Source organism: Mustela nigripes, chromosome 14, assembly GCF_022355385.1.
Source record: "Mustela nigripes isolate SB6536 chromosome 14, MUSNIG.SB6536, whole genome shotgun sequence".
In the NCBI taxonomy this organism is placed as follows: Eukaryota; Metazoa; Chordata; class Mammalia; order Carnivora; family Mustelidae; genus Mustela; species Mustela nigripes.
The window spans coordinates 10,046,317-10,059,934 of NC_081570.1; the positions used below are offsets into that span (position 1 = coordinate 10,046,317).

The window sequence follows — 13,618 nt, forward strand, 5'->3', positions numbered from 1 at the left end:
CCCACCCCTAGAAAGCACAGCAAACAACTCGTGTAGAATGGAGATCACATGAACAACACTATCCGTGAGAAAAGAATAAATGACCCACTTAGGGTAGGTCTGCGCAGCATTTCAAACCCCTGGGGTACCATTTCATGAACCAAAAGAACTAATTTACCAAATGGGTCCCCAGGGCCTGGAGGAACTACTGTTCTGGCCACCAAGGAGCGGTTCCTTCCGTCTCTCCCCATCAGTGCCTCTGGCCGAGAATGAAGGGCCTGGGGCTCGGAGGGATGCGGGAGGTCCCTTGGTACACCAGGGCACACGGGGAAGAGACTGTTCATACATTGGCGTGAAGGGGGTTAAGGAAAAAAAGGCAGATGTGTTAGAATCAGACACACCCGGGCCTCACTCTGGTTTCTGCACCTGCTAGCTGGGGCCGCGGGAGTGAGCCTGAGCTTGGGGCTTCTCCTGATCTGCAGAAAGGGGACCCTCACACCCGCCCTTAGTGTTGGGAAGACTCAGCCTTGGCTGCTGGAGATGAATGGATGAGCGCAGAGGGGTCATGGTGACACCCGGAGGATGGGGGCCGCCCCCTCAGCCCTCGTCACCCCCCACCGCCTCTCCAGGCCGTCCTGATGGTGTCTACATCGCTGATAACATCTACCGAGTTCTCCCAGGCCCCAGGCACCTGGCCAGATGCATCATGTGCCGTGGCTTATTTATTTCCTGCACACATCTGCGAAGTAGGTAGTCACATTGTCCCATTCTGTTCCTGGTGAAGTTGGAGCTCGAGGAAGTTAACTAACTCTGCTCGTGTCACAGAGTAAGTAAGTGGCAGGGCTGGGACTCGACCCCTCGCCTCACTAACTCCAGAGCCTGTGCCTGGACTGCACTCTCGAGCTCAGACAAGAGTCAGAGCATTGGTGACGTCCGTTAGCATCGTCCTGCCAGTGGGCTATGGGCAGGGGGCTTCCCTGAGACGAGGAATTGGAGCTGGAGACCCAAGGGCTGGAAGCCTTGACCGTGTTCTCTTTAGCCTTCTTGAAGGAGCCTCCCAGAGACTGCTGTGTGGTGCTGGAAAATACCACAGCGCCGGGCCCTTGCAGAGAGCCAAGACCCAAGACGGCAGGAGGTCTGGCAAGATACCTGGGGGTTGGGCCAGTTCTTTGGGGAGTACGGATGGTTTTCTGCAGGTGGACATGTTTGTCTCAGGCTTCTGTATTCTGCTTGGCCGGTATTATTTGTCCCCATCACATAGGTCAGGACAGAGCCGAGAGCCAAGAGCCCAGGCCATCGGGCACATCCCTTTGTAAGCCCTGCAGCACACCATGTAAGGAACACCAAAAACACAAGGAACATTCGAGAAGGAAGAAAATTACATTGCTATGAAGAAGTAGAGGCTTCAAGCCTGGATGTTTGTGTGTATGAGTAGGTGTATTTATACTTCTCTCGTCCATGCATGGGGGCATCTGAATTATAAGTGGTTATGGAAGGACTGTTTGGAGGTGGAGGATAACTGTGCTCTGTGCTGATTGTGTGTGTGTGTGTGTACAGATGCCTATACATACATTCTCACTTACAGTTCCAGGCTATTTCTCTAAACCCCACGGCCCTCTGCCCTGTTGTCCCCTCCCCGTGTCTTTCTTCTCTGTCCCTTCATTTCATGACTGTGGGTATGAGGGTGACTAACGGCATCAGGAGAGCATTGCCAGGAAGAGACGACAGCTTCACCGCTGGGGCTCCGGAACTGCACGCTCCCCTCGATGTCCACGGCTCTGTCCCCCTCCTGGTCTCGCCCAGAGGCCCAAGTTCCGAGTGCATCTGGCTGAGGGATGCTTTGCCCTTTTCCCCAGAGCACGTGCTAAAACCCGCTCAGCCCAAGTAAACTGCATCAATGGACAAAAGATACAACTCCTAGATTGGCCGGGATTTGCATGTGACAATTTGAATAAACAGTGCGTCCGTCTGCAGGGAAAGAGGGAGGGTGACTCCCTGGGGACTCTCGGAAGAACAGGACCGGCGGCAGCCAGAAGGGAGGGCCAGGGAACCCTTGCAGACATTCCCGAGGTCCATCGTGCACACGCACGCACAGTGCGCTCTGAGCACCGGCCCCGGCTGCCTGGGGCAGGGAGTCCCAAACTTCGCACGCCAACAGACACTCCTGGGAAGCTTGTTGCAGATGTAGATCCTGGCACCGCCTCAGAGATTCTGGTTTGTTGGTCTTGGGGCTAAGGATCGACATCTTAACAAAGCAATTAAGTAAAGGGAGGGTAGTGAGCAAGGGGAGGGGGTCCTCGATGAAGTCAGAGGCCAGGTTGCCCAAGCCCACGAGGTCGCTCTCAGATCTAGAGCTTAGGAAGTGCCCCTGCAGCAAAGGTCCAGTCTGACAGTCTCTGGTGCTGGGTACACATTAGTAGGATGATGGGTCATTTCCTGAATACTCTGCTTTTCATCCCTCCCAACTCCTTCCTGTCTCTGGCTCTGTGTTTCTCCGTCCACCAGTATACAACAGGAGTGCTGGGATAAATGACCCCGATGTTGCTTCTAGGAGCAGATAGCCTCATTTGGCTGCAGGGTGGGCCAAACACATACACTGGGTTTCCTGGGACAGTTCCGATTTATGTCACTGGTCCCAGCTTCATTATTCATAACACCCTCTTCCGCTCTCAAAAGTGTCCCAGTTTGGACATTAAATTATAAGGTCATTCTATTTATGGGAGAAGGGAGGTGCATAGGACATGGCTATCAGCAATGGGCTAGGCTCTCTGCCTTGGTTCTTCTTAGGAGTTCTCTTTTCTTTGAGCGAGGATGCTTTTGCAGACTTTCCAAAGTGCCCAGGTAAACGCTGAAGGGCACCCAATGCACATGGCGTATTCTGCTCAGGAATACGGGGCGCTCAGCGAATCCTGGCAGAGGCTGGTGAGTGCACAAGGACAACCAGTGCACTGCCTGAGCTGTGAATGGGGGGGGGGGAGAGGGCAACTGGGAACACTGGGAAATGGGAGCACATCCCTATGCAGCAAGCCCATTTCTGGCACGGTTCTTAATGTCAGTTGCCTGGGCTGTGAAGCTGGGGCCACGTTAAGAATATGCGCGGCCCCCATGCTCAGAGTCATGGATCCCAAGGAGAGAGGAGCCCTTCCCCCACTTTTATATGTGTCTCCCAATAAATGAGCTATAAAGTACATCAGCCTGCAGATGGGCAAAGTGGGCTTGCAATAGGGTGTTAGGTAAGGGGGCAGGACGTGGATTCTGTGACCATTTTGTTCCCCGAGATCACCTAGGGAGGGGCGGTGGCGGAAGTTGGGGGGTAGACTAGTAATCTTTTTGGCTTAAATCGAAGGGATGCTAGAGGGTAATTGATCCCAGGCCTTCTGTCTGAGATCTGGTCCTGTTGCATGTGGGTAAACATAAGGCGACACAGCTGGGAAAAGCCCCCCCCCCCTTTTCAGGTTAAGAAGCAATCTCTCAAATAGAAAAATCTTTAAAATCCTAGGAGGCACCCCAAGAGTTTCTAAAGTGAGTTTCTTGACATTTCAATGGTTGTATTATAAAGGGGGTTAAAGAAGAGGCAGAGAGCAACGAGAAGGAACTCAAGGAATGGGTGTTTGCTTTCTGTTTTCCTTGTTGGATTGTTTTGTTTTGACTTGATTTTAAGATTCTGGTGGGTGGGAATAATCTCACCGAAGAGGAACATGAGTAACACTTGGTCATTTTGTTTACTGTACAGACACGTTCACACAAACTCATTTGCAGAGGGCTTACTACGGGCTAGGTAGCAAGGTTGCAAAGACAAATCATGCGTGAAAACTGGCCACCCTCCTTCTCCCGGGCCGAAGCCGAAGCCCTCGGTGAGCTCTCCAGATAGAGCTGCTCCTGTTCGTTTCCTGGGAGAGTTTGTTCCCAGGACTCCCCTCCCCCCCACCCTTTTATTGCTATTTGCATCTGTGCTGACTTTTATTTTTATTGAGGTGAAATTCACATAACATCAAAGGAACCTTTTTTCTAAGAGTGGGAGGGGTAGAGGCAGAGGGAGAGAGAAAAAATCTTAAGCAGGCTCCACACCCAGCACAGAGCTGGACTCAATCTCACAACCCTGAGATTATGACCTGAGCTGAAATCAAGAGTCAGATGTTTAACTGACTGAGCCACCAGGGGCCCCTAAAACGCACCATTTTAAAGCAAATAATTCTACAGCCTTCAGTACCTTCACGATGTTGCACAACCACCTCCTCGACTTCCAAAACATTTTATCACCCCGAAAGAAACCCAGTATCCATTAAGCAGCCATTCCTCATTCTCCCCTCCCCCAGCCCCTGGCACCCACATCTGTCTGGATTTAACTAGTCTGGCTATTCCACAGAAATGAAATCATGTTACCTTCTGTGTCTGGCTTCTTTCACTCAGCAGACTACTTCCGACCTTCACCCACACTGCGGCAATTGTCAATGCTTCATTCTTTTTCATGGCCGAGTAATAGCCCATTGTATGGATATACCTCCATTTGTTTATCCAGTCATCTGAGGTTGGACATTTGGGTTGTTTCTACCTTCTGGCTATTGTGAATTGTGCTTCTGTGAACATTTGCCTACAACCTTTGGTTGGGGGTATCAGTTTTCAACTCTGTGGCTCTATACCCAGGAGTGTGACTGCTCAGCCATATGGTAATTCTGTGCAAAACTTTTTGAGGGACAACCAAACCGTTTTCCATACTGGCTGAACCATGACAGCCCCCACCTTTTGAAGACTCAACAGTTAGGTTCTCCCGTAAATTAACCAAAGGTCTTCAAAGAACTAAATCCTGATTTACAGATACACCAAGCAGCCTAAGTTCCTTGGTTGGTCCAGTGGGTCAGAATTCCTGCTAATGAGACTCAGGTCAGGGGTTCAGTCCCCAGCTGACCAGTTAGCTTGGTAGAACAGACAGTGAAAAATTGTGTCTGCATTCACACGTTCCACCAGTACTGCCTTGCCCTCTTACAAAAGCTTGTTAGTGGCCCCAGGGGGTTGGAGCAAGAATGGGTTTTTATGGTTCCAAATAAAAATCTAGCATCCACGGCACAGTGGGACTAATTGGAAATCAGATGACTGCTTACTTCCGGTCTTGGTTTCACCTGATTTCTGCGGGGCCCCTTGGGTCAATCGCTTAATCCCCCGCCCAGGGCTTCAGTTTCTTCCTCTCTCAGTTAGAATTCCTGATCCTCCTCCAAAGAGATGATAGTGCAGCCTAAGTACTTTGCACACAGTAGGCTTCCTACTTAGTAGATGCTGATAAATTTCAAGGGTGGGCACCCTCAGTCTGTGCCAGGGCTCCTGACCAGGTTCTGCAGTGGGCTCTGAGCTACTCTGCCGAGGTTGACTGACCTCCGGTGGTGGTGGTGCACTATTGTCCTCAGGGTTACATTGGCTGTTTCAGATTGTCCTATTTGCATGGAATGAAGCTTGCTATGGTAACAAGGTCTGGTGGCTGGAATCCAGGGCCCCAGTGAAAAATGCAAAGCCTGTACTCTGGGAGAAAGAGGAGCTGGATAGGTTTAACAACTTTAAGGTCACCTCAGTTCTCCTTTGAAGAGGGAATGGGTAAACGGAGGCAGCAGGGCCTCCACACTCTCGCCCCTCCAGCAGGAGGAGAAAGAGAGACGCTCCTTGGATGCCTTCAGGTCTTCTCTCCTGGTCTTCTCCCTTTCGACCCCCAGTATTTAGCCCAGCCAAGGAGCTTAGGACCTGGCTAAGGCCAGCCTTCCACCTCGGGTGCACACGCGGGGTTTGGGTCTGTGGGGCAGCCAGAGCTCCAGTGGCCCGCCATGGGGCCGGGTAGAGAGCTCCTCCCGGGAGGGGCGCACAGTGCAGGTTAGGGCGGAGTGCTGGAGGGTGGTGGAGATGGACTGGGGGGGAGAGTGAGAAGCACTCAGGGCACTAGCTCAGCTCCCTGCTCGCTGCACATTTCCTACCCGCATTTTAAGGACGGCAAAGCTCCACTCCTGAGATCGAGCCAGCTGCCTCCTCCCCCCCCCCCCCCCCAGGAGCTCCATCCCGGCTCCCCTTCTGGGCCTCTTTGCCGAGCACCCCTCTCTCCCGAGCACCCACCCCCTTTCCCGGCCCCGGCCCCGCGCGCGGGGAGCCTGCTAGCCGGGGCGGGGGCTGCCCCACCGCTTCTGGGAGGGGACCGAGGGCCCGCCGTGGAGCAGGCGCCCCCTACCTCTCGCCGGGGGCGCCACCTCGGCCCACTCGCGGCCGCCGCCCGCCGCCCCCGCCCCCCGGGGGGGTGTGTCCCCGAAGTGGGGGGTGCGGGAGGCGGAGGGTGCGCCCCGCTCCCGGGGCCGGGCCCCCTCCAGAGCGCGCGGCGAATGGTAGGCTCCAGTGAAAGAGTGCCGGGCGGCGCGCGGTGTCCTTCCCCGAGCCGCGCTCGGCGCCGGGGTCTCGGCGATCGCTGCTCCTCCTCCTCCTTCTCCTCCTCTTTCTCCTCCTCCTCCCCCCGCCCCCCCACGCCGCCTCGCTACCGCCGCGGCTCCGGCTGGAGGCGCCGCTGTCATTCCTGCGCCGGAGGAGCCGGCGCTGCGGGTGCCTGGGGGTCGGGGCGCGGGGGAGCCGGGCCGCGGGGGACCCAACAGGTAGAGCCGGGGGTGCCCGGCCGCGCGCCCCCGCGCATCATGCAGCTCTTTGTCACCTCTCTCGCCCCCAGGCCAAAATCCTGAGCATGATGGAAGACAATAAGCAGCTCGCGCTCCGCATCGATGGGGCGGTCCAGTCGGCCAGCCAGGAGGTGACCAACCTGCGAGCCGAACTCACGGCCACCAACCGGAGACTGGCGGAACTGAGCGGCGGCGGCGGCCCCGGCCCGGGCCCGGGAGCGGCGGCCAGCGCCTCGGCGGCGGCGGCGGACTCGGCGGCGGCGAACATGGAGAACCACCAGCACGGCGCGCAAGGTAGGGCTCCCCCGGCGCCAGGGGCGGAGGGGAGGCGAGCGAGCGGGACCCGGGCCGGAGGTGGCCGGGGACTCGGAGCCTCCACACCCCGGGCGAGATCGCCGCGCGCACTGTGGCTCGTAACCCTTTCCTCCCGGCGGTGGCCACCGCTGCACCGCGGCTGGGAGTTCCAGGCTGCTGTCATTAAGGAAAACCCCGGCGCAGTGTGCACGGGTTCACACGGTCACACCGGCCGCGGCCAGCGGGAGCCAGGCGCAGCCGGCGGCGCCCCTCCCGCGGCGGAAAGTGCCCTTTAGGTGGCACGCATCCCCGGCTCCGTGGGCAAACTTTTTGTGCCTGGGCCTTAGCCCCGACCCCCGGCAGGGGTGAATGCCACAGCTCCCCCCTCAGCCTCCCGCCCCGGTTCCCGAGGGCGGCTTTTCTGGGGAAGATTGTCTCAGAGAGTGAGCTCCGGGCTCCGCTGCCTTGGTTGGGGTAGAGGATTGAACCGGCTTGCACTTTCTCTCCGAGGATGCTAAACCCCTTGTCTCGATTGCATCTGGACTTTATTTTCTCCCCCTTTGAGATCGCGCGGACAGCGAAATATATCGTTGCAACAGTAGTAGATGGTCTGCTCAGCAGGGAGTTTAAATTTCCAGCAACTATAAACACCGAGAGCACTTTCCAGGGGGAAATCTTAGACCTCAAAGGCTGAGTGATGGGCTGCTGGCGAAATGATGGTGGGTTACGGGGAGCCGCTGCTGGAAAGGACTCTTTGCACTTTGGGGGAGGGGGAAGACAGCTGGACCGTGTTGACATTGACAGTGATGCAGCCCTGAAACCCCTGGGAGGGGTAAAGGTGGAGGAAGCATCCAAAAATGTCCTGTTTGGTTTCTGTGAATTGAAAAGTCAAAGGGTAGACTGGCTTTTCAGTCTTTTTTTTTTTTTTTTTTTTTCCGTTTTGGCCTCATTGCTCTTTAAGAAATGGTATCATTGATTATTAATATCATTCGATTAATTAACTGCTGAAGTCCCGAATCTGGCAGAGAAAAATGATCCAGTCTAGGGGGCCACTTGTATAAATATGTCACTTGATGAAGTATGAGGTACCAGTAGCTCAGCGATTCAGAGGAATTTTCTGGTTTTGTTGTTGTTTCAAGAGCTTCTCCTAAGTGTTGCGAGAGAGTGTCTGTGTTCGTGTTAATGTCTTCTCCCATCAGTTTCTTTTGCTCCTTACCTCCCTGGGGAAGGTGTGCTTTTCGTGGTGCGAGGTGTTAAAAAGCCTGTACGTTAGTTTTATGCAGAATTCCAAGTCATGTTGACTTGGTACTTGGGGAGTTGGTCAGAAGTCTTAGGAATCAGGGTGGGAATTTGGGACCAAGGTAGCCATGATGTAATGGTGGGAAGGTGTTGTCAAGCTGTTATTTGCTGCAGTTTTCAAGGTGAGGAGCTGGTTATTGTGTCATTTATCCCTTGCGCTGTCATTGTGTGTGGAAGTTACTCTACTGTGGCATCTGGAGGGGAAAAAAAGTGTGTGGGGGGGGGAGCCGGACTGCGTGGTGATGCTTTGTTCTTTATAGGTCCAGGTTCTTCCAACATTAAAGAAATCACTAAGAACTGGCATTTGGCTAAGAATCAAAAGCCATGTTAAGGAGCCCTGAACAGTGCTGGTTTATTTCCCACCGTCTGCCCCCTTTCCTCAGCCAAGGAAAAGTTAAGTGGCTTTCATTTGTGTCCCGGGTCCAGCTGCGGACTGAGCACGCTAAGGAGGCCAGTACAGCGCTGATCCTCTCAACCGACTTGGACATTGAGATACTTAGCTAATGGTCCAGTTGTTGTAGTGAAGCAACAGTGGGCGGTTTCCTTCTTCTCTTTTCCTACAAAAGTGCCCAAGGCTGTGGACATGACTTTTGGATCTCTTGATAGCCTTCAAAACTCCCGAGACCAGCATCTCCCTCACGCTCCTAGGAGTATGCCTGCCCGGGTTAGTAAGCCATCTGTTGGGTGGGGTGGGGGGGGGGGGTTGGATGAAGGATGGTCTTGATTATTCCCCTGGGTAGCCTTGTTATTTTTGGACACCTTTATCGGGGGAATTAGTGATTTTATAATCAGAGAAGAAAATGTTAAAGGTTTTAACTCAACTTCATTGTTGGCTACCTAGCCCTCTTAAATTGATGTGATTTCAAACCAAGGTGATGGTTGAAGAGAAAACAAGCCCCCCCAACCCATAATCCAGTAGAACATCATTTACTTTAACTCTACAGGAATACCCTAATTTAGTACTTTTTACATTAGTTGGCCTCTGCGAATATTTTCCGTTTTGTTTGTATTTTCTTGTTTTGGTTTTCTCTCATGACCTGTGGTAGCATTCTCGCCAGAACAGAAACCCTCTGTAGATGTGTTCTAGTGTTTTCTTCAGCTGGTGCTTTCCTATTCCTAAAGGAAACAAAGCATGGGGTTCTCCCAAGTTAATTCTAAAGCATGGTCTGTTGGTTTCCTCATGCTTCTTCGTAATACAAGTCAAGCTCGGTTCCTGGGGGTTAATGACCATCTTCCAAATGCGTCCTCTGTTTTAATTTTGTCTGTGTTAGAAGATTTAATGGCCCCGAGCCCTAGGACCGTTTGGTGCTATTGAGTTGTCCTTGTTCAAATCAAAGTTTTGAATGAAATGAGTAGCTTTCAAAATGCATCTGCAGAAGTCATATTTTACTAAAGGGCATTATGCAGATTAAATGAATGCTAATGTACTTTTAATAATATTAGCACAAATGGTTACGGGGAAGAGTCACTCTTGCTCTCCCTGCCAAGAACTTGTTAAATCTGTTTTCAAATTTGGGGTTAAAAAAAAAATTTTTTTAAATGAATTACACAAGTACATCAATTCACCGTGGGAGTTCTATTCCGGCCGTGGTACCTGACCCTAGGTAAGTCGAGGAGGAGAACTTGGGTTTTCCTAGAGAGTTAATGCAGTGTTTCATTTAAACAAAATATTAACTTGGTTGGTACCCTGTGTGAGCTGGCTTGGTTGCTATGTAACAGAGTCTAGAAAGTGAACTGGCTGAAAATCTGGGCTTTCGACACTTTGCAGGATCTTCTTTCGGAATCTGTGTTGAAAGAACACTTGGCAGCCGGCCCATCTCCTCTCTCCCTGCGTCGAGTGAGTTGGATAATCCCTAATGAGGATCCTGGCATCCCGTGCAGAGGGCATCCAGGCAGGGTGGCACATTTCACAGCTCCCAAGTTGCCTCTAGGGGTGAGGGGGTGGGAGGGCTCAAAACTGCCTTTGACAGGTGGACAGAAGGAGCCTCGGAAAGAACAGAGCCAAGCATTTGTTCCAATTTGTCTTGTTGTTGGTAGCCAGAGAACGGATTTGTTTAAAGTAACATTTCTAAGCTGTTTTCCTCGGCGTAACATCTCTGGAAAATGTGTTTAAAATGCTTGCTGTTCTTTGAGGGGAAAATATAGCAGTTTGTTTCCCTGAAAATGTTTTATCTGATGAATGACTAATATTAGATTCAATTGGTTGCTTTGCTATGCGTAGAATAAAACAATTAAGCTTCATTGTACGCGATTCAAGTAGGTGTTAACTGTATATACCATAAAATACTTGTGCCTCGTAGGATGTGTGCCTACTGCTATTAGTCTGTTGGGTTTTTATTTTTTAAGGAAGTAATTGTATTTATATGCCTATACAAGTGGGAGTGCTGATCGCATCTTTTTGGGGTGTTGAGGACCCGAAGCCTACTGCATGTGTTAGGACGGGGATGAAGAAAAGGGTCATTGTCCTATACTTTGGTCCCCTTCCATAAATAGATGCAAGCTTTATTTCTTTCTCCCTAGGTGCTAACATAGGCTGTTACTTCCGGTCTGACTGTTCGTATCTAGCATCACTACAACAGTGGAAATTCTGTGGTGAGGTATGAATTACCTCCGGACTGAATTGAATGTGTGAACAGTCTACAGAGATGCTATTACTGTTGCTTTGCAAAATAAGTTCTGTCTTTTGGCATCCCCTTCCCAGTTCATCCTACCTGCGATCTTGTTTCCCCAAGTAGACTTTTATCTTTTTTTTTTTTGGAGAAAGGATTTTCCAGTGGTAGAGAAGATGGAGCAAGATGGGGCGGAGTCTCAAAGGTCACCTTCTGTTAGCTTGTCCCCAGCTGACGGAGCTCGAGTCACGTCCGTCTTGGTTTTCCAGCTGTATCAATGGGCTGAAAGAGACGTGTGTCTGTTCCTAATCTGGTAGGCTGTCATGAGATGGGACTTCAGAGTTCTTCCCGAAAACCACCATGCATGGAGAGATTACTTACAGATCAGTACAGCATGGTTGAAATTAGTTATTGATTGGCTATTATTTACTGTCTTCCCATTGTCTTTGGAAAATGTCTGCGGAGGACCCCCGAAGTCAAGTTTCTGGCTCTGATTAATTCCATGCTTCCAACGTTTCAGGATTTATGGAAGCTTTTCAAAACTCCTTTGCTATTAACCAGAAGTCTAAGCCAATCTGATTTTTATAGTAGGAGCACGGTCCCATATCGTCCCAGGATAAGACAAGGCATGTTCTCCCGATTCCTTTACGCCGCAGCTCCCCAAGACCGCTGGCACTTTTGAGGAATCCTGTAGGTCATCATTTGTGACTCACTGGCTGCCCGTGAACTTGTGGCAGATGGGCCTGGCAGGTGGGGTGTGCTGGTTGGAGTGTTGCCTGCTCACTGTGCAAATCATGTGGGGCCCAGAAGGTCAAGCTTAGGGTCCTGGCCATATTCATTGCCTATTTCACCTATATTTATTACCAAGTTATATAGCTAAGGAAAGTGAAATCAACATCAATTCCCCAGTTCTTTTCAGATGTTTTCTTGGGTTGGTTTGTGTGAGGTTTAGTGCTTGGCTTTTTACCCCGTGCCATCCATCAGGCAAGAACGCTGAGGCCAGGGAATGGGTTTTTACAGGATCTTGTACATGAAATTAGTCTATACCATTTGGGGCTGGGTACCGGGGTCAGTAACACGTGGGATGTTAGGGTGTCACCAACAGCAGTCATCACCTTGTCTCCGTCACCTGAAATGCAGGCAGAGCCAGTGTAGGCAGGATCATTTAGGAAAAGACAGCTTCCCTGAAGCCAAGAGTGGGACCATCCATTGTGGCAGATTGTATCTGACATTTCACAGCACGTAAGAAACCTGCTGGCCCATGTCATCATCCTCAGGGTCCCCTGCCATCCCCAACTCTACTGTGAAGAAGCTGGAGAAAGGCCAGGCCAAGAGATCCCCATGCGGTTGGATGAGACCAGAACATTCTTGCTTGTTGGACGCAGCTCAGATCTAAGTGGTGGAGTCCAGGTTGTGCTCTGTGGGCATTCCTGCTTCGCCCTTGGAGTCCTGAGCTGCTAGAAACATGAAAGAAGCGGAACAGACTTTTAATGAGCTTGGCAAGAACAACTGTTTGGGCAGGTGGCTTCTGTGTGGTGGGGAATCATTGGTTCTCGATTTGTTTTGGTGTCTTTGTTAACTTGGCCTTGCCAGACCTTTGGATCAGACTTCTGAAAAGCTCCATCCCCTTCTCCCTCTGAAGAATTGAGACCCAAGCATGAAAGCTCATATGGGGCTGGTTAACAGGCTGTTCTGTGGGTAGGGCACCCCCAAGGCCTCTGTGCTCTCCTATGAGGTGCATTTGAGCCAGGAGGATGGAGGAGAGTGGGAGAAGGAGTCGCCTTGCCCAGCCCCCACCCCCACCATCTTCTATCAGAGTGAGCACTGGAGTAGCTCTGGGGGTGTCCTTCTATTACCAGGACCATCTCAGCCCTGCAGGTGGTTCGAAGTGATGTGACTCATGAAGAGTGAAGTGCCCTCTCGAGGAAGGTGGGTCCACAGCTAATATTTTACACTTGCCTTTGGTGCGGCATAATGGTTCTTGGAGCTCACCTCTTGAGTATATCAACCAAACGTTAGGCATTCTGGAACCATCATGACACCGTGTCATTCTTGCCTGGCGGAGACTTCAGCATAGGACTAAATGAATGGTCGTTTCAGTGCTTTTGTCAAACTTTTCAGTAAGTAAATATCAGGTGTCGTCCCAAGTGTTTCACACACATCATTGAATCCCATGCCCAATGAGTTGACAACTCTAACGTCCATTTTTCAAAAGAGGAAGCTGGGACCGGGAGAGTTGAAGTCACATGACATTATAATGACTCCGATGGTGCTGATGACAGCAATTTTTGATGTAGTCTCCACTTGGAGCCACGTAGACTGTATTAATGCTTTGAATTGATGCGTTCGGTCCTTGTAATGACTTACGAGCCAGGTACCATTCTGGTACCCATATCATATATAAGAAAACTAAGGCAAGGGAATGATGCGTTACTCCCACAAGGGCATTCTGCTGTTATTTGACCAAGCTCTGGCTCTGGAGCCCATGCTCTCGCTCATTCCCCTTTGATGCTGACGGTCGCTCGGTTGGTGGTGAAGGAGCCAGGAATCCAAACCCCCCAGGTCCCTCAGCTGCTTAAAACTGGGTTGTCTCCTAAGTCAGAAGCATCCTTTGATTTGATATGTCGAGAAGGTTGAGGGAGCTGTAGGCTTGTCTCTCTTCTCGAGTATTACTTCCCGAGGCTGCTTGTAATTTCTGAGTCCTTGTGATGAAATCATTGACTGAGAATGAGGGGAACACCGAAACCTGTCACTTGGGTGTGAAATTAGCTGACAAAGAGGGAACCAGATCCTGCTTGCAGG

The 13,618-nt window shown here is 51.4% G+C and overlaps 1 protein-coding gene across 3 annotated transcripts in view; it reads left to right on the top strand.

Moving 5' to 3' along the window:
- The window catches only part of KAZN (kazrin, periplakin interacting protein), a 1,029,901-nt gene that overhangs the window by 595,853 nt on the left and 420,430 nt on the right, over positions 1-13,618 (top strand). For 2 of the 3 annotated variants that reach the window (XM_059376185.1, XM_059376188.1), the window contains exon 3: positions 6,665-6,908. In XM_059376185.1, the coding sequence (XP_059232168.1) occupies positions 6,665-6,908 (244 nt within the window). Of the gene's footprint in view, positions 1-6,314; positions 6,333-6,664; positions 6,909-13,618 lie in introns of those variants that run through there. The other variant, XM_059376186.1, reaches the window with a different exon arrangement.